The sequence below is a fragment of the Prinia subflava genome, chromosome 3, assembly GCF_021018805.1.
Source record: "Prinia subflava isolate CZ2003 ecotype Zambia chromosome 3, Cam_Psub_1.2, whole genome shotgun sequence".
Lineage (NCBI taxonomy): Eukaryota > Metazoa > Chordata > Aves > Passeriformes > Cisticolidae > Prinia > Prinia subflava.
In genome coordinates, this window is record NC_086249.1 from 1096889 (window position 1) to 1122315 (window position 25427).

Below are 25427 nucleotides of genomic sequence, written 5' to 3' on the forward strand. Positions count from 1 at the left end.
ATTTTATAAAGACAGATGAGCTTTCCTGCAATTGCCAACATAGCTTTAATGCGTCATTTACTATGGAATATTCTGGTCTTGCTTATTTTAAATACCTGGTCAAGCAAGGATAAACCAATGCTGTTGTGCTTGCTATAAAAATAGAGTGGAATCTGATCTTCCAAAACTAATATGCTCAAAAATCTTAAGGATTTCTAATGAGGGATTAGATTGAGATTGCAATGAAATGCTTTCTCAACTTGAAGACAGTTGCAGTTTTAAGTGCCACGGTTGTGCAGGAACTGAAAGGCTCTTGAAAATTGAAAGCACACTATGATCCATTCTCTCACCCTCAAACCTCCTGTTTGTTTCTCTTCCACTACACTGTTTCCAAAGTAATTTACAGGGGGTGAAAAAAAAAGAAAAATAGAAGGAGAAAGCTATGACATAGCTGCAGTCTGTACAATCCCCTTCCTCACAGCCACAAGGAGCTAGTCAATGCTTCATCAGCCTTGTGATGCTGTCTCAACTCACACCACCTGCTACATGGAAAGTGCTGAAATGGAAGAGAAACACAGGGATAATTTAAGGCTAACTAAAGATACATCCATAGAAAGCCCATCTGAGCAGCTTTGTGCAACAGATGCAAAAATCAACCGCAGTGTTTGACACATTAACAATTACAGGGGTTAAACAGGAATGGCAACACAACATTGGGGAGCAGAACTACACTTCATTTGGTTTGTGCAACCTGAGAAATAAACAACTAATAAAAAAAAAGAAGTCCCACTGATGCTGTACAAACCTAATTTCACGTTGCTCAACTGCACTGAGACGTTCCACGTTCACCTATGAAACACAGTGATTTCACAACTACTCTTTGGGTTGCTGAAAAGTCACCATCACACTCAAGCAAATGCTTTTCTGTTATACAGGAACACAAGTGTGTGTACAAACAGGCCTGTGCTGCCTCAAGCATGCCAGATCCCATCCCACAGGGTGCAAAACCGACCTAAAGTTACTGAATTTCACCTGAAATTATGCTGGTATCAGAAGATAGTAAAGGGCCCAGGATGGAGTATCTTATGCTCATCATTAGAAGTGCTGTTCTTTCAGGTATTTATTTCTCCCTCTCTAGGCCAAAGCACAGCAAGAGCTTCCTACCTATTCCTTCCCAAAGATGATGGCAGTGCTTGAGCTGCTGCACCACTTCCTTTGGGGAAGCTTTCATGAAGTTGGAACAGAGGAGCTAATTTGGGGGAGAAGATACTCATGGGTGTCTCCAACTTTGCCCTTGAAATCATGTTCAGTGTCTCAAAATCAAGGTCTCTGAGTGCTCCCATCTAGCACATCATCCTGGGACCAACCAAAGCCAACAAATCGCTGCAGAGAGGCTTGATCCAACTACTCAGCTGCAGACACAACCATTAAAAGCTAACCGAAGAAATGTGAATATAGTTTTAATACAGTCATTAAGGCGTTACCTGGGAAAATGCATATTCTAGAACAGTGCTATTATGTATACCGGTTCTCACAAACACATCTTGTTTTGACAAGAGAAAGCTGAGGTTATACATATCCATATTTTTAAAAAGTTAATTTTAGCTAACCTTATGGTGAAATTAGGAAAAGACTAGGTTGTGGGTTCAAAAGAAAACATAAACCAGGGAGAGAAAAAAAAGCCAGGCATGATGAAGTATTTTTATTCTGCTATATACTTTTATATTTCAGAGCTCACAACTGAGCCCAGATTCTTGGGTATACAATATAGAAAGCAAGAGCAATGAAATCCAAACTGAAGCACATACCAGGAATCACAAAACAGGCTGTAATTGCTTTCCCATTAGTGCAGCTGAACACATGTGGAGGTGGTAACCCACCCAACAGCAAACTGCACCTCCAGCAAACCACAGGAAGCTTCTTTCCTCAAAGTACAGATGTTTAAAAAAATTAATTAATTCAGATGAATAATGTTAAGTGCCTCCTTTTTACAGAGGGTGGAGCAATTCCACACATTCACCTAATCCCAAATTGCTTCATTCCCAGTCTGGGTTTTTGGAAGGTATCTGAAGTGTCTGAGGACACACTGTCCCCACTGCACACCTTGGAGGGCAGCAGCTGAACCCCACGTCGGTACTCGGTTCATTAAGGCTCTGCTAACGAGATCTGTGCCCACCCTAAGTGGAGACTGGTCAGGCTGAGATTATTACACAGAACCTTAGAGAAGATTTACTCCTCAAGGCTTCCACTGGTAGGAAGAGCAAGCATGGAGGAAAAGAGGAGTAGAATAACCCCCAAATGTAATTTCTAATTAAGCAGGCACAAGGAAACTGCAAAAATCACACAGATGCTCATTCTCTGGCAAGTTCACACCACCAACTGAACTGACTCCTCAGTGCAAACCATAACTTCAAATGCTACAGAGCACAGCCAAAATAAAGTTTGTAACAAATTCATGGTATTTCTCTAATACTGACTACATTGCTCAAGCGAACACAGGAGTACATGGGAGAATGTAAAGACATCTTATCATAAAAGTATTTTAAATTAAAGGATTTTTTTCTTCTGAAAAAATTAAAATAAATTTAACTCTAAATAATAATTAAGAACTTAAAAAACATTCATAGAAGGGGCTGATCAGCACTAGAAGTTGTTTTCAGGAAAGCCTTAATAAATGGATTTCAATGCCCAAGAAAAAAAAAAAAAAACAAACAAAAACCCCACAAAACCTCCAACAGATTATAAATACCAGACATAAAAGGACTTAAAGCAGAATGAAAATTTACCTGGGCTGTGAATACACCATGATCCTGTGTTATTGCGCTCAAGTCCATTTGTCTAACAACATAGGAACAGCTTTAGCTTCTTTATTTTCATAATTAATATAAAGAATAAGTGCAATTTTATTTCAATTCCAGATCACTGATTTCACCTCAATGTCTGCTATCAAATCCCTGTCTGAGCTCACTTGTCCGAACTTTTACGAGGTCTGCGGAAGCTGGACATGTTCTCATTCAGTGCACAGATCCTTCGAGAGAACTCCTCAAACTCCCCTAGGACTTGTTCATCACACTCGACCGCTACAGCGTGTTCCACTGGGATAGAGGTAAAGTCTTCCAGCTGATGGCCTGCGCTGAACCCCGTCGCTTCCATACCCATGATCTCCTCTGCCTGCTCCACCGTGCAGCAAAGCACGGGCTCGAGTGCAGGCTGAAACTCACAGGGCTGCTCATTGCTCATGGTGCCAGAGCACTCTCTAGGCAGAAACGCCCCATTTATTGCACTAGAATGTCCTGTGAAAGATTCCTGCCCATCTTGGGTTTTGTTCAGACTTCCATTTTCTCCATTTAAACTACTGCACAAGTCCTGGCCTTTCTTGGTATTTTTTTTGGAGGAGTCCATAGAGGTGTCCAAGGAAGAACACATGGGTGCAGGTTTTTTATCCAGCTCTCCAACACAGGCTGTGACAGCAACAGGTTGAGTTAAAGCAGAGTTGTAACTAGGAGGAGGAGTTTTGTACTGTAGTCTCTCATTTCCCGTGCTGGCTCGTTTTCGGAGTCCTTTATCTGGAGAAGGAAGCCCACTGGAAAAGCCAATATCCAATCTGCCGAAGCTAGAGCTCTGTCTCTTTGGAACAGGAATTGCACTGGATGTATGGTGTCGATCACTATAAAAGAAGGAAAGAATAGATCACAGCCATCAGGCATGCTCATGAGTAATACAGATGTTTAACCAAAGGCTGAAGCAATTGTTTTATCACAGCTCCAGGCTCCGTTTGGCCAACAACTTGTATCCCAAAGTGTAAAAACTCCAAGCGTGCTTAGAGCCACATGAACCACAGAAGACACCGCAGAGGACAGCTGTACTGAAAAGCAGTGAGGTCGTGTGGGAATAATTACACAGCTCTAAGGTTTGGCGAGCCAGTCACCCAGGAAGCCATTACATTATGCTCATTCCTACTGCTAAAACTATTTTATAGGACCAAGCTGCACTTTATGAAATATTACTATTGAACCATATCTTTACGTATTTATGGCCTGTACTGGGTCATCATGTAAACTCTTCAAAAGTGAGTAATAATCCTTATTCACAATTATGAATCCTCCATAAGCAAAGAATCCACCAGTGGACTTCCCTGACAGCTGCACAAAGGAGAGAAACCACACCAATTTCACTATTTACAGAGGGTTATTCTTGCCAGATCTTCTGCCTTTCTGTGCCAGTCATTCCAAAACTTTTTGGACAAATGCCATTCTCTATTTCTTAGGGAACATGAACCACCAAGCCTCATTTACAAGTCTGACTTTACTGTTTAATACAGTTCCGCAAGCTACTTTCACTGTCTCAAGCTCTATAAATCCACTTGGAAAATCCCCTTTACGTCATCTCGGGTATGTTACGAGAATTTTCCTTCATCAGCTCAATACTTATCCAAATATAATCACCACCCTATATGCAAATAGTATGCTGTACATTAACATGAACAGCTGGTTCACTTTCCTTCCAAATTTAAAAAAATAATAAACAGCTATTATTGATCTGCTGAATATACAACTATGATTCAACCACTGTCAGTATGAAACTCCTTCATGAACTCCATTTAAAAGAAACTCCTTCTGCTCAAGGCCTAGTACATTTTGGGTTTTGTCTGGCCCAGGAAAATCTTGAAACAGCAGTTATGAGTAGTCCCTAGCACAGATCCTTTTCCACATTACTTTTCTTGTTTTGCTCCCCTTCATAAATAGAATAAAGTAGATTGCAACAAGTCCCTCTGTGAAGAATAAGTGTCCCCATGGGAGGGCAGGGAGTAGTAATACTGTTGAATTTCCTCTCCCATATTACCTCCTCCCAGGCTGCCCCTAAATGCATCTGTAAGGCTTCTGTCTCTTCCACAAAACCCTCAAATCACCTTAACAAGAAGCTGTTTTTCAGAATACACAGTTGCAGACAGTGAAGTAGAGAGGCAAGGGCCACACATGAAGGCAGCAGCAAAAACATCAACTTTCTTCTTAGATTTCAACAGCTGTTTCAGACCTTTTGAATGCAAACTCCACAAAGCCTTTACAGCTTTGTCTTTTAAACAACCCATGCACCATCAACCACTTATTTTCAGAATGATGTCATATGACAAACACAGGAATCTGCAGCAGAAGACTTGTGAACTGTACTAGGGCAATTTCCACTACAGATATATTAGGGATGGTCTGTTTTGCCCTCCCTTCCCTTTCTGCCTTCATTCAGAAAAATAAATGAATACTCGGTATTACTTATTTGATGAGATTCTGTTTATCTTATAGTTAAATGACAGGTTCTAGGAATCTGCCCAGGTTCCAAGATGTCCAAATAGTCACAAAGACAGATATTCAAGACACTTCACTGGGTCAAAGGACACATCATCCCATTTTTATGTGAACTAATTGCCCAGGACAAGGTGATAGCTGAATATACAAGTCAGGATATTCTTTGATTCTTCAGCAAGTGTTGATCAGCTCAATTTAGGCACAGCAGCAACTCTTCTATGAATCAGAAGAAATGTAAATGTCCAAGTAAATCAACATGAAAACTGATGTGTCTAGCACAAGAAAAACAACTTTAAAAATTGTTGCAGTGGGCGTATAAATTTAAATTCCCCCTCAAAAGAAACATTCCTAAATTCCTTTGTAAAAGTAGCCCTTACAGGAAAATGGGTGAGCAATTAATTCGCTTGCAGGACCAGAAGAGTTTTTTAAGAGGTTGTTACAACAAGGCTACTCAAGCTAACATGTTAGGTATGCCTGAACAATACTTCTTTAGTCCAGCAGCCAAAAATATCTTCCCTTCCTTACTAAATTGAACTGGCAGAATGATCCGTACCAAGTGATCTAAACATAGCAGCAGTAAGTTGTTCATCTCTCCCACCTACAAAATAACTTCTTGGTTAGCAGAGAACATAAGGGCTGCCCCATAGCACAGTAAAGCAGGAATTATCCCCATTTATTGAGCAGATATTCAAACTAATGTATTAGAACAAAAAGTGCTTGCAGACAGATTACCTGAATGACATGCACTGAAATGGACCCTTAAAAGCAGGTTTTAAGCTGGAGAAACATAGGGGCAGAGATCAGAAACTGTCCATTGTTACCAACAAATATGAATAGGATGGGTTCAGCTTCAGTCAGGAATAAATACAGGGATAACATCCCAAATCTGAGAATGGAGGAATGAAGTCAACAGTATGGTTTATCTACTTAAATATTACCTAAGGCGTCTAGACAGAAGCAAATATGTATGAAGGACTTTGGAGATCAGCCATTCAAGAGTTAATTGCCTGGGCTCCTTGCACAGTAACCAGAGAAGGAAAATGAGAGAAGGGTGGTGATCCCCTCTTTGAGAGCCAGTTATTATGAGTAGGGAAGTCACCTTCCCTGGATGTCTCTTCCTGATCACAGGGGCCAACAAGCTCAGGCTGAGTGACAAGTGTCTACAAGGCAAACATGAGAAGATAAATAGCTCTCTATAGACTTCTAAGTAGACCAATGGTCATAGTCTTGCAGGCATGTAAAACAGATCCATAAGGGCTCTGGGTACAGTGCGTTAAACTGTTACATCTTTTCCTGTGCCATCACCTCCCTCCGGGTGAGAATGGAAGTCATACTGAGGTTTTAGTTCAAAAGTTATATTTAGACAGAGGCACAGAGCTCAGAAATACAAGGTTGATATTAGTACCTATGAATACAAGCAGCTGATGGAGGGTGTCTGTCGTAGAAGAATTATTAAAGAAAGGGCTCATAAAATCAGACCTGCTCTATTAAATTAATAGCTAGCCTGTCAGCTCTTCTAAGTGTAGTTAAACAATTTGCACATTCCCATGCAAAAACAATCTTGGTATGAGAACTTGTTAGCACAACAACCTATTCTTGGGTTGAAAAACAAATGCACCTGCAATAACAAGGGATTTGTCCCATGAGAATCAGTAAAGAAAATATGTAAAGAATCCAAGAACAGAGAGATTTGATAGACAAGTAGAATACCTTTTACTAACCAATAGAGTAATTGGCAAGAAACCTATTAATCAATTAAAGTTGCACACAAGGTCTGTAAAAACAGTGTAAAACTAGTTGTGTGAATAAAGAATTGGCTTTTCCCGCATGAAGAAAATGGAGTCTCGACTGACTTATTATAACAGATGTCTATTCCATTTGTGTTTTCCTTGAGGCTGTACTGTTACCAGAATTCACGGCATTCCTATCAAGGTAAAGTCCAGAGAAAGAATCCCAGAATAGAATCCCAGAATAGAATCCCAGTAGGATCTGAGTTGAAAGCAGCTTTCAAGACCATCTAGTTCCAATCCCCCTGCCATGGGCAGGGACACCTTCCACTAGACCAGGTTGCTCCAAGCCCCATCCAAACTGGTCTTGAACACTTCCAAGGATGGGACAGCCACTGCTTCTCTGGGAAGCCTGTGTCAGACTTCCCCACCGTCACAGGGAAGAACTGCTTCCTAATTTCTAAATTAACCCACCCTCCATCAGTTTAAAGACATTGTCCTTTGAGCTTCACAGCTCATGAAATTAAGAAAAAATACATAAAAGTATATAAAAAAGAAAGTAATTTTAGAAAACTATCATCCAGTTACTCAGAAACTTTAGAGACTATCAGGTTTTGTCCGCAGTGAGAAGGGTTTGGCATGCAGGAGCACAGCCCTTTAGTCCAAGGCACAGCTTTGAGATGAATTACTCAGGTTGGGCTGATTCAGCTTCTAGCAACAATCCCTTAGTTGATCTCCTGAGACAGCAGACAGGTATGGATGTCTGTCCAAAAACAATGGCCTGTGACTTGTGGAGTATAAAAACTGTTTTGATTAACTGTCATCAGGCCCTAATGACTTTTAGTCATCAGGTTAGGTGACACTAGAACTGGTTTCACATATGGGTATGTACAGTTCCTGTGAGAAAGCAGGATTTCCAAATTAAAAAAATAAAAAACAATGAGAAGCCTCAGGTCATCTGTGGAAGGAAATACAGGTGACCCTGCCCCTGATAAGTAACAGCTGTGTTAATTACCCAATTCAGCCTCACCCCTAATGAATCATAGCTATAGCCAATAAAGATACGTGTGATAAAAGTGAGTGGGTTAGCTGGGGAGGGAGAAGCATGGGGAAGAAAGATCCTGAGGAGAGAGATTCACTGCTGTGAAGTCAGTTTGGGTGTGCAGTTAGAGCCTGCAGTCACAGTCTAGCTAGGTAAAAGCTGCATTCAGAGTCTGCAAACTAATATATGCATAGTTTAGCAGGAAATAACCAGCAGTCAGAGGCTGCAAGGGAAACCTACAGCAGAAGGTTGCTGCAGCCAGAGTGAGTAAACAGTTGGAGTGAGGATGCCTGAGCTGTAAAGAGGAATAAACCAGGACCCTTTTCACGCTGTGATAAACAAGAAGTCTGTGTGTCGGCTCATTTCTACCCTCTAACAAGTGGGCTGCTGCAACAGTCACCAATTTCAGTGTTTCAATTGCATCCAAACCTCAAAAGCCAATTCTAACAGTCTGACTTCAGCTGTAAGTTTTTCTGGCAGCAAAATTACAAAGTAGCTATTTTCTCCCAAAATATTAATTGTCGCTAGCTAACGAATAGTCAGTTTGAGCATTCTTAGCCCTAAGGCAGAAGACACAGACTCCTAACTGTAAACAGGTGAGATAAAGTGACTGAAGTAAGGCACAAACATTTCTGAAATTATTTTCTTGGTGAACACATTTGGGTTGCAGTTTTGATAAAACCTTTCTTCAGTCAGATTCATCTGTGATTATTTAATCTGTCTGCAAGTGGCTCAGAGAAACTGTAAAGCAATATGAGGGACAAAATACAATTTACAGGCTCAAATATGTATCTTTTCCTCTCCACAAAATGTTTCCTGTGAGGAATATAACTGGATCACAGCTGGACAAAATACTAAACTTTGATTGCCTGGCCAAAAGCCAAAATCCACAGCTACAGCTCTTTGCTATGAGAATGCTTTTTTAAAACTGCAAAAACCTAAACACCATTTGATCTTTTTGTGTTGCAAACTATGACCTCATGGCAGTAAGAATAGTAAATGAAGGTGTTTTAGTTGTTTTATAGCCATCTGAAACGCTTGAAGCTCCATGAGCAGTTCAGAGCCAATATCATGTCAACTGTGCTAAAAAGCAATAATAGTTTCTCACCTTCTCAGAGATTACTGGTTAAATAATGCACAATAGCAATAGGAAGGCTGCCAATATGAAGTTAAGATGAAACTGCATCTTTTGGCAGCTAAGAAATTCTGCAATACATTTTTAAAAAATGAAATCTTCATACCTCAAGCCACCAGAGCTTTCATAGAAGTTTAGGGCTCCTCTTGATTCTAGCAGTATATTAATCAAGACATAGCCTCAAAACACAAATTTAAGCCTTGGCACTCAAGTAGTTTTGAGAAAAGCCTTTAAATGCAACTCAAAAGGTCATCCCCTTGCCTACAGACAAGCCATTCCAAAGGAGTATCTTGTATTTGCCAGCATTAGGTAAGTCTACTGTCTATCCACTAAGAAAAAATCTTCTTGCTGGACTGCTCAGGTTTGCAGCATGTTCTTTACTTTCTGTTAATCACAAATACTATCCCTCACAAGTGACAAAGAAAAAAAAAAGCTGAAGAATAGGTGAGAAAATGAGTCAGACTCTCTTGATTTAATGCAACCATGATCTAAAGAGCCTGAATTTGTGAAAGGTAAATCTGAACATGCAAAAAGAAATAAAACTATGTTAAAAATGTACAGGCTACATGAAAGTGGGGATTTGAAGGGAACTTACAAAAAACAGGGAGAGCAACTTTTTTAAAGAGGCAGAGAGGAACAGGATAAGGAGGAACTGTTTTAAACTAAAAGAGGGAAGATTTAGATCAGAGATTAGAAAGAAATTCTTGGCTGTGAGGGTGGTGAGGCCCTTGCACAGAGAACTTGGGGCTCCCCCATTCCTGGAGGTGTCCAAGGCTAGGTTGGACAGGGCTTGGAGCAACCTGGTCTAGTGGAAGGCATCCCTGCAGGGAGTGGAACAACATGACCTTTTAAGGTGCCTTCCAATCCAAACCTTTCTGTGATTTGGTCTCAAATGCTGGTTTAAACTGCCTGCTCACAAGAAAAAGAATCTAAGGCAAAATCTCCATAGGACCTCTTGCATCCACAAAAGCTAACCTGAAAAACCGAGCTACTTTTCTGGAAGCCAGTGAAACTCCAGGATTAAAAAACTGGAAACAGAGAGAAGTATTCCCAAAAGGAAAAGGAAACAGAAAAGATTTGGGACAAAAGGAAACACAGCAGGACATTGGTACCAGAAAAGGTATGAAGATGGAAGCAGAGTTGTAGACATGCAAGCTTGCTATAGTAAAACACACAAATTGGGATGTGAAAACATGTATTAATCATTTAAGTGTAATGCCCGAGAAACCAAACCAAAACAAATCTCACCAGGCACAGGAACCAGCCACTTAAACCTTGATGCACAGACACTGTGCAGACCTTCCAAAGTGCCAAAGGCTAGCCCAGAGCTCCAGGCAAAACAGGGGAACTCATAGAAGATTGAAGCAGAGACTTCAGAGCCCAATTTGCTCTCACAGATATATGAAAGAGATGAGCTCTTCTACAAAAGCCATGGAGGATTTTTTGGGCTTGCTTTTAATCTAAAATGGTAATGATTATGGTAGTGACAGAACTTAAATTCAGAAAAACTCAGCGACAGTGCTCAGAAAGGAAACTGAAGATCAGCAAAAGGACCAAACAAATCAGGCAGTGCAAGTGAATATGTGGGTAAGAAAAGCTCTTGTCTCTCTGCTCTTATCCTGCAAACAAAGAATAGCCTGGAAATATTTTACTGCCTTCAGTCTGTGTCAGAGGAAATCAGATGACTCACAGTAACCTGAAACAAAAATTTCCTTCAAATATTCGTTTTAACAGCTAGTGGGTTTTCTGCTCGTTTCAATGTTTGTCATCAGGTATTACCCACAGGACAGTGGACATCTGTATTCTGCCCAGTCATGAAAATCTAGCCAGTTTTTCCCTCAAAACAGACTCCTTGTAAAGACTTATTTCCATTTATATTATTAGGAAGCACTAAGAGGCATTGTTTGTAATCAACAGTTTAATAAAAAGTAAGTTAAAAATTAACAACTATTCATACAAGTTCTAGAGGTGAGAAGGAAATGAAGCACAGACATCCATGGGGAGAAGAAGGGAATATGATACTCTCAAAGAACTATACCTAATATCCCTACATGAAATATTACCCAGCCAAAAAAAAGTGCTTTGTTTTGTTAATGATTGTGCATCACCTATACAAAACAACAACAGGACTGTATGGTGGCAAAACCGCCAAGGCATAACTAAAGTTTCCAGATCAGTTCTTCAGAGACAGCATGTGCCAGAAAGAAAGAACAGATATCCACACAGAAAATGATTCCCATTTCAAAGGTTCCAGTGTCAACCCACTTCTGCTTATTCAAGATTGTAGGAGACATCCATGATGTGCACCCCTCCCACTCTACTGATGAACAGAGAAAAGAGTTACAGATGTCAAAGTCTGGCCTTTCATTTTCAGATTTTCTGAGGGGACCACACATCATCTGAGGATTTTTACACTACTGTGATGGGCATCACACAAAAACTCACAGTGATAGTTTCCCAATGAAGAAGGCTTTTCTTTATGCATCTTGCTAGAGGAAAAAACAGAAGCAGAGAGAAACTTTTCAGTTGTATCTGAAATTACTTACAGAAAAAAACTGCACAAGGGGCTGAGCTTCCTCTTTTCAGGACCTATTTACTTCCTCTGTTGGCTGAGCTGAATTTCCATCAAGCAAACTTTTTAGAGTATTGCACAAAGTGGAAACTTTTTCTACTCCTGTATTTTTTTTCCTTAACCAAAATTCCAAACAGCAACCTGGAGGTGGGGGTGTTCAGCCTGGAACAAGAGAAGGCTCCAGATACACCTTAAAGCCCCTGCCAGTGCCTAAAGAGGCTCCAAGTGAGATGGAGTGGGACGTTGGTCAAGGGCCTGGAGGCACAGGACAAGAGAGAATGGCTTCCCATTGCCAGAGGGCAGGGTTAGATGGGATATTGGGAAAAAATTCTTCCCTGTGAGGGTGGTGAGGCCCTGGCACAGGTTGCCCACAGAAGCTGTGGCTGCCCCATCCCTGGAAGTGTTCAAGGCCAGGTTGGATGGAGCTTGGGGCAACCTGATCTAGTGGGAGGTGTCCCTGCCCATGCCAGGGGGTGGGAACTGGATGATCTTTCAGGTCTTTCCAACCCAAACCATTCTATGATTCCCTGTGACCTGTTGTAGTAGGATTCACACAAGTACTTTTTAACATCAAAATCAATTTTAAAAAGAAGAAAATGTAGAGAGAAGAAACTGCTTTGCTCATTAGAGTTAAGAAGGCAGGAAAACAAACTATTCTATGATTCTATGATAAGATGAGAATGCAGGATACAATAATTGCTTAAAGCAAGAGCCTGCATGAATTGTATGAGTGCATACAATTCAAAGAGCATAAATTAAAACCATGTGAATACAACACACCTGTTGAAATACACTGACTAGTAAACTGTGCTTCACATTTTGTAAAGTTCACCTCTGTTTAAGGAGAACTGGTTAAGCCTTCTGCTCAAACAACTGCTGCAAGATAAATCTAAACTAACTTTAGCCTCAAAACATAGAAACCTGTCTGATTTGATTTTCTGCAGACAGTAGAAGATGGGTCTGAATCCTCCAGAGTGAATCAGAACAGAAATACGTGGGATTTCCCTGGAAGATACTATAACTTTCAGTTATTTATTACCGTAGCTTCTCATTTAGCAACAATGCTGAACATGCAACTGCTATTTTCATTAGCAGCAATTATACTACAGAGAGGTTATGTTGCTTATCATTCATATTCCTATGCAGCTCACTTGAATTACAGTCAGGGACTGCCCAGCCTATGACCTGTTTTGCTTAAGCAATTTGATACAGAAGGTGCATCTGCTACCAAACATTAAATACAGTCTTAAGACAACAATTAATTCACCTCCCTCTAGTGAAGAACATTGTTTTTTCAAACAGGATTCCCTTGCTACATCAGCCTCTGAGAAGGGTTCTGGGCTGATATGGAAGAGCTTGTAAGAGCATAAGAAAACAGCAGAATGTTGTGGACAGTTACCTGGTCTGCATTTTGGGAAGGTCATAATCTCACCAAGCATGCTCAGCTTGTGAAGAGGAGCTGCTTGTTTGAGACAAATCCTTACCTTCAATTTTTTTGGTAGTACCCACCTCTTTCTTTTAAATTACAAAAAACAAATACTTACCACCTAACCATTAGCCCAAGCTCCATGAAGTTTTTCAGGTTAGGAAGAGTTTGCCTTAGATCTGGAGTACTCAGCCCATGTTGGTATCTAAGCTACAAAAACAGAAAAAAAAATTCCTAAAATTAACACAGCTTTCTAAATCCCAAAAAATATAACATCATAGCCAGTTAAGTTACTAGGTTTTTAGTAAGTTTAGGATGATTATCCAGCAGTTCCAAGATATTTATTCCCCTTAAGAAAATTTTCCATTTACTACTTGTATTAGGAAACCCACACAAGAACAGGGACAAAATAATCAGTCAACCTGACTCTTAAACCTCCTTACACTTTCTCCATTTACTATCTGCAACAGAAGAACAGGCTCACAGCTTAATAAAAACACGGCCATTATGGGAAGAGACCAAACTCCATCACAATGTTCTATATTCATGAATTCCAAATACTTATTTGTGTGTACTTGTCAGTCTGAGTCTATTAGTGTATAGTGGAATCAGTAATGGAATTATTATAGTAACATCAATGAGTAAAAATACATATTGTCACACAACTGATCAGTCAATATCTGTGCTCCTTACACAGTTTATATCAGCATTTAAATTCCTGTTATTAGTATCATAATTAAATCCAGCACCCAAATCAGATGCTACTTAGTGAAGGGAAAGGCTTTTTAAACCCTGACATACTTTAACCTGAATATCGAGTCCTACAAGTTGTTATGTTGTCCACATGACATAATTGCCACTGCTGAGAATTATAAACTCTGTGTTTAACAAGTCATCAAATTAAAAATACCTCTGAGGAAAACAGCATATGGAAGGGAAAATGTCTGTCTTTCAAGTTTAAATCTCAAAATTTCAGGGAAACTTTGCAGAGGAATTTATCCCTTGTGTGGTTAAAATATGAAAAAAACCCCAACACATTACATTCCCTAGTATCTCTAGGCTACTGGAATGATGCACTACCAATTTAATAAGTGGTTCTCAGCATATGTTAACATGCTCTATCTGCTGGACTTCAATACAGATACACACACTAACTGCATAAATTCAGTGCTGATAGAGCTACTTGCTGCAACATGGAACAGTCCCACTCAAAGTTAAATTTCTTTTGTTTAGAATCACGCACCTGTTTCCATAATTCCTGACAGTAAGATGCAGGAAAGTATCTAAAGTTTCAAAAAAATTTTGACTTCTCCCAAACAATCAGTTTTTCAGAGAAAAAGACTCCTAAAATTGGGAATGATTTTTATGCTTGTCCAAGTTTCAGAAAGAAAAATTACTTTGGAAGAAAATCACCCTCAGTACTGCATTGTACAACAGTTGGCCATTTATTACAGTTTATTATTTCCATATGGACAAAGCCAAATCATATGGTGGGCTTGGGTTCATATTTTCTGCTACAATGACAGAATCTGGCTTAAGACAACCATACAATATAAATTACAAAACCATCACCACATTCTCCTTATGGGATTATAGTGGATTTGATTAACTGGAGAACTAGCCTAGAGCAAAAGAAAAAAAAACCAAAACCACCAATCTCAAAAACTTTACATTTGTTCCTCCTCCAACAATGAAAAGTTTGTGGCATACCCATTTTTACGTAAGTAATTTTTACATTTTAAGCTTTCAGAGCACGAAATAAGGTGGATTAAAGGATCTCTCCAACAGCCAAAATCAAAAGAATTCATTGGAGACCCCAGTATCCTAACATCAGCAAAACCACTGCTTCTACTAAAAGACATTTTCATATTTCCAACAGTAGAAATGCATATGAAGTAAAGTTAGGATACAAGTTTCATGAAACCTCTAGAAAAAGTTACTATTTAATTCATAAACTGCACAACATTTTGACTTTGTAAGAGATTAAAAGCAAAGCAATACTGCCTGGTGTCTGCCTCAACACAAGCTGCTGCAGATGTATTTGCAAACACAGAAACTGCTGAAAAACTCATCTAAGAACAGAAAAACCCATACAAAAGACAGCTGATGAATCGGGTTTTAGTTTGGATCCAAAATTATCACTCCGTTAACGCAGCAAAGGTTAACTCCTGCTCCACATAATTCTGTGGTAGTCTCACATATCCTGACAAAGAAATCTCTGCTTTGCTGCATGATGCAGGCCACTACAGGTACAACACCAAGAAAACGGGAACATGGAGGTGGAGGGAGCTTAAAAACAACATTTTTTACTTAAAAGATCAAAACTCCTCTTCCTCCTCTCCTTAACTTCTGACATAGTAAAAAAAATATTAGTAGGGACTGGGTTTTTTTCCCCAATCCATAAGGTACTTCTCAAACACCTTCCCTTAAGTTTAAATTTTTAGCATCCAACACCACATATGCAGGGCTGGTTACTCCACCTCATCCAATAAATAGTAAGGCACTGAACAGGAGTCATAAGGACTGAATCCAGAGGACACCACAGAGATACACCAAGGGTTGCTGGAACACCTCTGCTCTGAAGACAGGCTGGGACGCTAGGGGTGTTCAGCCTGGAGAAAAGAAGGCATTAGGGAGACCTCAGAGCCCTTTCCAGTGCCTAAAGAGGCTCCAAGAGCTGAAGAGGGACTTTGGACAAGGGCCTGAAATGACAGGACAAGGGAGAGTGGCTTCAAACTAACAGAGGACAGGGTTAGATGAAATATTGGGAAAAAATTATTGGCTGTGAGAGTGGCGAGGCCCTGGCACAGGTTGCCCAGAGCAGCTGGGGCTGCCCCAGGCTTGGAAGGATGGGGCTCCAAGGCCAGGATGGATGGGGCTTGGAGCAACCTGATCTAGAGGAGGTTTCCCTGCCCATGCCAGGGGGTGGGAACTGGATGATCTTTAAGGTCTGTTCCAGTCCAAACTATTCGATGATTCCCTGTGACCTGTTATAGCAGGATTCACACAAGTACTTGTTCGCATCAAAATCAATTTTAAAAAGAGAAAAATGTAGGGAGAAGCTGTTTTGCTTATGAGAATTAAGAGGGCAAGAACACAAGAGCAGACAGAGGTAAACATGCGCTGTCTTGATTCTCTTAAGGAACAGTTCAAATTTCAATTGTTGCTATTAAAAGTCACCTATCTCTACAATAAGTTTCCAATGCAATAATTTTCAAAAGCAGCATTTTATTTAAGATTTTAAAGATTAGATTGTTTCTTCAGGATATTACAGACCCAGCCATCCAAAGAAAACAAGCCTGTTTTAACTGGAGTGGTGTCCAAGATTTGTGTTCATGTAGAAAACCATGTATTCTCCACAGGACTTTGAGTAAATCACTAATGATGTTCCAGTGACAAAATATTAATTCTGATTTCCATACCAATATTTAGCTCCTATACACAGCTTTGTTTTCCCAAGTGCTGTTCTCATATTAGTTACTAGCAACATATACTCTACAGAAACAAGATATAGGAAACGAGATGCATCGTATTTTATGAACAGTTCAAGGCAGAAGAACTTAGAAGAATTATCTGTATGGAGAAATCTGAATAAATAGGATAATACATTTACTTTAAGGCTAACTTCTCTACAGAAGACCAGCTGATCATACCAGTGGGTATTTTCTATCATACCTATGTATTCCAACACCACAGAAAACCATAAATGTTAAAATAAGCTGCATTTAAAACTGGTTCTCAGAGGAAAAAAGTACATTCGTTCTTAAAAAACTTGTATTAGCTTTCTAAAGAAGTATTTAAAGACTGAATTTCCCTAAAAGACTAATACTAACAAAGCCACAGCATTAGCTGTAAGTGAGGCACAACAAACTGAAGTTGTAACAAAATAGGCATAATTATTTTATACTATTTAAGATGAAAAAAAAATAATATTCAGCTGCTTCAGTTTCTACCTGTATTTCCTTCTCTGCAACAGTCTGAACTTATACTGGAAGGTGTCTGTCCCCAGCAGTGAACAGCTCCAATGTGAGCATCTCTACTGCCAATCAAAGAGCTTCCATTTCATCAACCGAATTGTTAGACTTAAAAATCATGTTAGACAACAGAAAATCTTACTGCCTTCTTAAAGGTAATTCCACAGCAAAATGTTCATTCATCAAATCTACCAGTAGAGATACATAATTTATTAACTAACTAAAATACAAACCTGCAAAATTTAAGTTACTTTTCTATAAAGTCCGTAAGAAGGATTAGGACTACTAAAGTCGGCTTTAAAAGAAACCTTTGAGTTATCATTCTATTTCTGGGTAATTGCAGGTTGCACCTAAGATCAAAATTAGGGGGGTTGCCACTCTGGGCCTGCTCTTAAAAAAAATACTGCTATCCTGCATTTATGTGCAAGGAACAACTGTCCACTTCTTATCCTAATTCCTGCAGCAGTATTTAATAACTGATGGTATACAAGCACATACATTTACTTCCAGCCAGAAACCACAGAGTACCTGGATTCAAATAGCTTTTTTTTGGAGGGGAGTGCAGAATGACTCCAATTCTAAACTCATCTGTTCATCATTTCTCATATTGTTTCCCCAGCCATATTCATCTTGTTCTAAGCCATGTGGAAACAGTCTAACAGCCAGTATATGTTATTAAAGTTCAAAATAGCAGCGACTTTAGTACATATTGTGCATAATATTCATGTCGATACCAAAATCTGCTGTATTTTGGACTTCCCTTAGTCCCCACTGCAGGCAACTGGTTCTTGATGTTGTACCAGCACCTGTACCTAAACAATAGGTGGACTCAACCCATGAGTTATGCAAAGGTCTATTACACTATGCAAAGGTCTTGCAATATTAAGGCAGTCAAAAGCAATTTTGAATTATTTTCAGCTATATGTAAAGTTTCTCTTGATAGCATCAAGAATTTCAAAAGAACATCTGCTCCACAAATGTGAAAACCTACCGAGAAAAATAGAAGCAAAAGTACGGTTTCAATCAAATTTGCAGAGCTGGTCACAAGCCAATCATTTGCATAAGGTTTTCAGAAAATGTCAAACACTGGGACAGAAATATTAAGTTTCAGAACTTTTAATAAAATGACATAGTTAATTGTTTTACAAGATCCTGGGTGACTTTTCAGAGTATGACGGAGCACTGGCAGGGATTCAGATGACTAACCACTGCAATAATGAAAATGGGAAGTGTTGTTATAATGCCTGTTGCTATATAAACAACTGTGGAGGATCAGTGAAATAATGCCTGCTGCTACATAAACAGTTGTGTGTGTTTATACCTCTTGGGGGCAATTATAAAATTTTAGATTACTGAACTCTTCACATGTTGCTTGCCTTTGTTTTATTGAATCTGTCTAGTTGTTCTAGCTCTGAACACCTATGTGGGTTTACTGAAAAACCCCTAAGCTACAACATTAGTGAACCATGCTGTATCAATAGCTCTTTAGATAATGCACCTCCAAACTACGCATATAAAAATAATTTTCATTTTTTATACTTAAAAAGACTATCAGTAAGCATCAATTACAGTTTGGAAATAAACATAACAAAAACCTTTTTTAAGATTCTTGGGGAAGCAGGAGCTAAAAAAAAGAAAAATAATCACTGATTATAACAAGTCTTGAAGCCTTGAAGTCCTCAATCTCACTTTCAGAAGGAGCAAATAGAGGGCAGCCACAGCAGTGACAGCCCTCATCCAAGCAAGAGAAAATACTGAAAACCAAGTTATTTCCATAGATATTATGACTTATCTTCATATGCCTGCGTCCGTCTCCCAGAGTTACACCTGAAAAGTAGATGTTTACTTTGCAATTCATTCAAGAGTATTAAACTAACAAGAAAGCAAGTTACATCCACAACCTTGAAGACCCATATCCATCATTAATCCATTGAACATATGCTTTCAAGTTCCTCAAGCCAACCCAGCATACCTAAAGCCTTCACTAAAACCACCTTAAAAGACTCCCACCACAATTTTGATTTAGCAATAGCAAATAAGGCACACAAACAGTGATCAAAGCACTAAAAGGAGATAACTGCATTTTATGCCGTACCTTTGAAGAATATTACAATCAGTTTTTTTAAAGCATGCTTAGTCTGAACTAACTTGATTTGTCCCACATTTACAAGGGAGATGATGATATCAATAAGATAATTTCCTATTATCACAAATTCCTAGAATGGTTTGGGTTAGAAAGGATTTTTAAGTTCATCCTGTTCTAACCCCCCTGCCATGGGCCTGGATACATTCCACTAGACCAGACTGCTCCAAGACCTGTTCAGCCTGGACTTGAACACTTCCAGGGGTGGGGCAGCCACAGCTTCCCTGGGAAACCTGTGCCAGGGCCTCACCACCCTCACAGGGAAGAATTTCTGTCCAATAGCCCATCTAACCCTGCCCTCTGGCAGTGGGAAACCATTCCCCCTTGTCCTGTCCTTCCAGTCCCTCTTCTGAGGGAGCTTCTTGGAGCTCCTTTAGGCACTGGAAGGGGCTTTAGGGTCCCCCTGGAGCATTCTCTTCTCCAGGCTGAACTCCCAAGCTGTCTCCAGAGCAAAGGGGCCCCAGCCCTTGGAGCATCTCCGTGGCCTCCACTGGACTCATTCTAATAGGTCCATGTCCCGATGCTGAGGGCTCCTCACTCTCACTTTGACCAGTAACACTGATAATTAACACTGGAGATGCTACACAGTCCCTGGACCAGGCCAGTCACTAGTACAGTTCAGAAACACTGATCTCTATATTGGAGCAAAACGTCCTCACAGAACTCTGGCTGGTTCAGTTCTCACAAACTGCATCAAATTGAGATGTAAACTTTTTCTCACCACTGGTTCTTCCTGCCCCAAGTACAGCCTGTCTCTTTTCCTCTCCTCTTAGCCTGGAGAATTTTAATTCACTTCCATCTGAAAGGCAGGGGAAATTCGAGCCTGAAATCTACATACAGGAATGATTCAGAAGTGATATGGGAAACTCTATTCTCATCTGATGAAAGACCTAATTCCCTTTTACCTTCTTTGATTTGTCCTACAATTATATATATTAAGCTGCTTCGTCCTCTCATATTCACCAAAACACAAAGTCTGATCTTAATTCAAAGACATCAGCAGCCTCACTTCTAAATGAGTAGCAACTTGTACTATTCTGCCAAACATTTATTAAGAAGTTTTCTTCTAATTTTTAGAACTGCAGCAATATTTAATACTGGATTTTGTTTCACAGCAATAGTGTTTATTGGAGATAGACCTCAAGAAAATAAGGAAATAGGAGTATGTGTTTGAGTAGTTGTAAGAGCACACTGTAGAACTAAATATTTAGATGAGCCAAAAAGCTGAGTTTCCTCAAGCACTGTCTCACTGATATTTATGAAACCCTTTTTGAGAGTAAACACAACACCCCTCCAGAGAGGTCTCAAACATTAGCCTTCATGGTTTGAGTCTGGTGTCCCAGTGAGGGGAACCATTACCAAAGCCAGGCTGGGAGAAATAGCCAATTTTGTAAGTAAAGTATTCCTGTAAAACTTAGCAGTTACTGGGCTTGTTACAAAAACCAACATATGTGGGCCCCCATGCCCATAAAGGTATACCTCATATGCCACAACTGTTTCATAAAAGAACAGTAGAAAAGGCAATTTAGAAGATAGAGCTGTTACTAGCCTCCAAAAAGCTTCCCCCACTCCCAGTGAAGCACTCAAATAACTAAACCCATGTTTACTGCAGTCTTGCTGCATTTATAGCTTGATAAGATGAAACTATAGAGTACATAACCTTTACAGGTTCAGGTCAGAGCTTCTTAAAAGGGTTCAGTACCACTATTTGATGTTTACTGGATTATAGGAGATGGGCACACTTATTTCCTATTACTTCATTCATCCTGAGCTTTTGTATCAAAAATCATTACATCAGGCATAGAACAAGAGGTCAGATGTGCAAAAGTCAAAAGGAGAAAGGTAAATAACATTCTGTACCTCCATCTTAAAACATGGTATTTTCTGTGTGTGTTTAACTCCCTAAATGTAATTCTGCATACCTGAAGTTTGCTTTTTACCTATATATCAACCTATGAATACCAGAAGGGCAATATTCTCAGGGAATACACAGGTACGTACAGAGAACTCTCCCACCTTGTCCTGGACGGAAATCAGAAAAAATATATGGTTAGGGTTATAGTGCTACACACTCCTCCTCCACTTATCTGTTACTTTCACTTTTTAATAAATCCACTCCAAAACCAGCCAATTTTCCCATATGACATCAGTCCAGCTCTACCCTGTACCTTAAGATGCCGCAGGAAAAGAACCTGTAGGATTATTTCAGTGGGCAAACAATGAGCTCCATTAGATGTTGTAAACACAAAATCTTTCAGCTATTTGCTCTTTCATGTTGTGTTGGGAAAGCCCTTGTTTTAAAATGGGTGAAACTGAGCTTCTGGCTGTTCATTCAACCAGGTTTGTGAACCCTGCTCCTCCAGGTGAAAAGGCCTTTCCTTCAAGAAAGCTTTACTCAGAGCAAGTGATTCAGCCCATGACACTGTGGTTAAATGGAACAACAATTTGGTGATTCTCTGCTCCCAGCCACATCTTGCACTTCAGCTGAACTGCCTTCCAGGTATCTATCACATTACCTTTGGTGAACAAAGGAGACTGACTTCTAAAAAAGATTAGATTGTGAATCAAATGGGAAGCCCTCTCACTTGAGGAGTACAGCATGAACAGTTTAACCTGTGAAAGACTTGCTACCTATCAGGGTAACACCAGCATTCAGTGAACTCCACTTGGCACTAAGACACACAAACACAGGAAATGGTTTCCCATATGATGGATTATATTTTAAACTTTAAAGCTAAGGTCAGAGAGCATTAAACCAAGGACAGTTCAACAGTGGTCTTCCTGAAAATGTCAAGTTATACATGCTAAATTGAAGCAGAGCTTGTTTTTTTTCCTAATTACACAATATTAACTTCACAAATATTCACATGAATTACACACGAGGCCAGCAAAGAGAGCTGCAATAACCCCTTCAGTATTTCCAGTCTCTTGAAAAACAAATTAATTTAAAGCTCTGTGTGGTGGTGTATAATTTTGTGTTTTAATACCCGATGTTTTGTTCCTTTCCCCACCCTTGGGTTGGTGGTTTAGCCTAAGTTGTATCCACCCACTAGGTTGTCAGTCTTCACTGATACCTACCCCTTATTCCCAAATGTTCTCTGTCAATCCTGCCTTGTACCAGCCCCTGCCTGGACTGCCTGTTTGGAAGTCCCCTATTTTCTGAGGCTCCATTGGTCTGTTTGTATTAATCTCCTCCCATTAGCCTCTCCATTGGTTTGTGCTCTATAAACCCCACCCTGCGTTCCTCTCCGGTCTTCTCCCTATTGGTCCCTCTACCCTAAAATCCCTCTCTCATTCTGTCTCTTAAAAACCACTGCAGTGCCCTTGTTCTTGTCCTCGCCTCTGCTCTTCATTTGAGCTATGTTACAAATAAAAGATTCCTGGGACTGCATGTGGGGCCCCACTTCTCTCCTTTCTACACTGATCCTGCAGCGACTGCTTGGGACTCTCAGGACCCCAGGGGTTGTATCCTGCCCCTGCCAAGTGCCATATCACCAGGCACATCGTGACAGCTCTGGGTATCCAAACATTCTGGACTGATCAAAAAGGGAATTAATCCATACATATCAAACACTTTTATTCATTTGATGGAGAACAACTTGCTCTAAACTTCAATCACAGTATACAAAAAACCTGAAAGGCATTTATGGATGATAAAGTAGCTGACATAACAAAAGCTTTCAAAATAGGTTTTGTCCCCTGATGTGCCAAATCTTACGCACAGAAGTAAGAGAAAAATTCTGACCCAAGGAGTACAAAACATACATATTAAAGTATACAACAGAAGAACAAAGAATGTGGGGGGAGAAGTGAAAATAATGGAAGCTCAGGAAAAAAAAATCTAAATCCCACAAATCACAACTTGTCACTTGGTTGCAAATAAAAGGTAAGAGGAATTTTTATGCATTAAAGCAACTGAAGTTTCAAGAAATTAGATGCATTTTACCATAATTTCTTTTACCCATTCTGCCACATGGCAGAAACAGAGAAGGCTCCGAAGGAAGAAAGAGGGTTGCAAAGCAGGACTTGGAATTCCACAGATGGGAACATTTTATATTTGAATGTCCAGCTTTGCCTCCAGTGCACACACTCTACTTTTTAAGAAAAACTATACACTGCAGCTTTTTCCTGCACTGATACATTGTGCCAGGGCTTGATAATAGACTTCCCACTTTCCTATCTCTTTCAATTCTATAACATAGAACTTATATGCACTACAAACCAGCTGAAGCTGGCAGACAACATGTGTTTATGTCAGATTGACTATATCAGGAATTTGTTTGCCTTTTGATTACTCAATTTTGGTTCTATTTTAAAAACATACTAATTTTTTTAGGAAACTTTGCAGTCTGAAAAGCTAATGTACAGAGATGATGACAGCTACACATACAAAAGCTATGTAACACAGAGAATATGCTTGCAAGGCTGGTTCCCCAAAATTATTTTGGAGTACTGACTCTAAGCACAGCTGGTGATGTCACCTCTCCTATTCATAGAAACCCAGAACAGTCTGGGTTAGAAAGGACTTTTAAGCTCATCCTGTTCTAACCCCCCTGCCATGGGCCTGGATACATTCCACTAGACCAGACTGCTCCAAGACCTGTTCAGCCTGGCCTTGAACACTTCCAGGGGTGGGGCTGCCACAGCTTCCCTGGGAAACCTGTGCCAGGGCCTCACAACCCTCACAGGAAGAATTTCTGTCCAATAGCCCATCTAACCCTGCCCTCTGGCAGTGGGAAGCCATTTTCCCTTGTCCTGTTGCTCCAGGCTCTGCTCTTCAGCTGTCTTGGAGCCCCTTCAGCACTGGAAGGGGCTCTGAGGTCTTCCTAAAGCCACCTCTTCTCCAGGCTGAAAAACCCAAGCTCTCCCAGTCAGTCCATACATGAGAAGCACTTCATCCCTTGTCACCCAACCACACTGATCATCCCACCACAGCTGTGGGAGCCTCCAGCACTGCCTGTGCTTAGGCTGCAGGTGCTGGGTCTGTATGGGTTGAACAGCCAAGATCTGCTCCTTCATAGAGCAAGCTAATATGGGCCTTTGCCTATGAACAAGGATAGGCAGGCTTTCAGCTGAATGACAGCTGGGACTTGAGTTACAGCTAATCCAGTCTCATTTCAACCTATTTTGTCTTAGCATGGGCGATAGGAAAGGAAAAAAAGAAAGCCTTTCCCAAAAAGTTTGCAAAAAATGTATATAAATTCCCCAATTCTAAATGATCAGGTTAAGTATAAGCTCACTGTTACCCTAGGAAAGTTTCAGGAATGAAACCTCTCCTAGGAGCTTTTGGCTCTACACAGCTGGAGAAGGTGCTTTGTGGTTTTTCAGGTGCAGTCCCTTCCTCTTAACATTAAAATGAAAGCTTGGCACTTCACAAGACAAGGACTAGACTCTGGTTCAACCTGTGCTCTTTCAAGAACACCTTTCTGTACGTAGCTGAATTGGCCTTGGATTCAGACGGTGCATTCTTTCTAAACTGTATGTTTTATGATCTTAGTTTAGAGGCCTCATAAAAGATGTAGTGTGCAAGTCACAGTATCTTACACTCAAAGAGCCATACACTGCATATGCACCACTACCCAAAGAACTCTTAAAGACATTTCTGCTCCTTAGTGTTTATTGCCAAAACAAATTTCTAGGCCTAACATTTCTGCTGTTCAACTTCCCATGGAAAAGTTTATTAGTTTCTGGTACAGAGCTGATTTTTTTCTCATGTTTGATAGTCTAACAGAGCCAGAAACTGAACCTCTTACCTCATTTCATGTTCAAAAGCTGAGTTTCAGTTCAGTCTCTTACATATGGCACTAGTATATAACATTCAACTTTAATTCTATGTAGGTATTAGGAAGACTGTACTTTAACTACACCTACTATATGAAAAGTATTTTGCTTTTCTTCTATGGTTCTGTGAATATTACTTATTTTGTGCGTTAGACAAGCAATTCACCCACAAAGCAGCATTCTCAGGAAAGCAGCACTGGCTGCTCAGCTTCTGAAGCAGATTACACAAAGCACGTAAACACCACCTGCCACCATGTGGACACAGTGGCCGTGGGCACACAAGACGAGGGCTAGACATTGGTTACCTCCCTGGATCTGTACGCTGTTGATGAGAAAAAGAACTTGGGA

General features: G+C 40.1%; 1 protein-coding gene across 1 annotated transcript in view; it reads right to left on the reverse strand.

The window, feature by feature from the left end:
• Positions 1–1666: 1666 nt before the first annotated feature.
• UVRAG (UV radiation resistance associated) overlaps positions 1667–25427 on the reverse strand; it is a 101139-nt gene continuing 77378 nt past the window's right edge. The window contains exons 14-15 of the mRNA XM_063393720.1: positions 13300–13391; positions 1667–3646 (exon numbers count right to left, since the gene is read on the reverse strand). Of these exons, the coding sequence (XP_063249790.1) occupies positions 2944–3646; positions 13300–13391 (795 nt within the window). The 3' untranslated portion in view covers positions 1667–2943. The remainder of the gene's footprint in view (positions 3647–13299; positions 13392–25427) is intronic.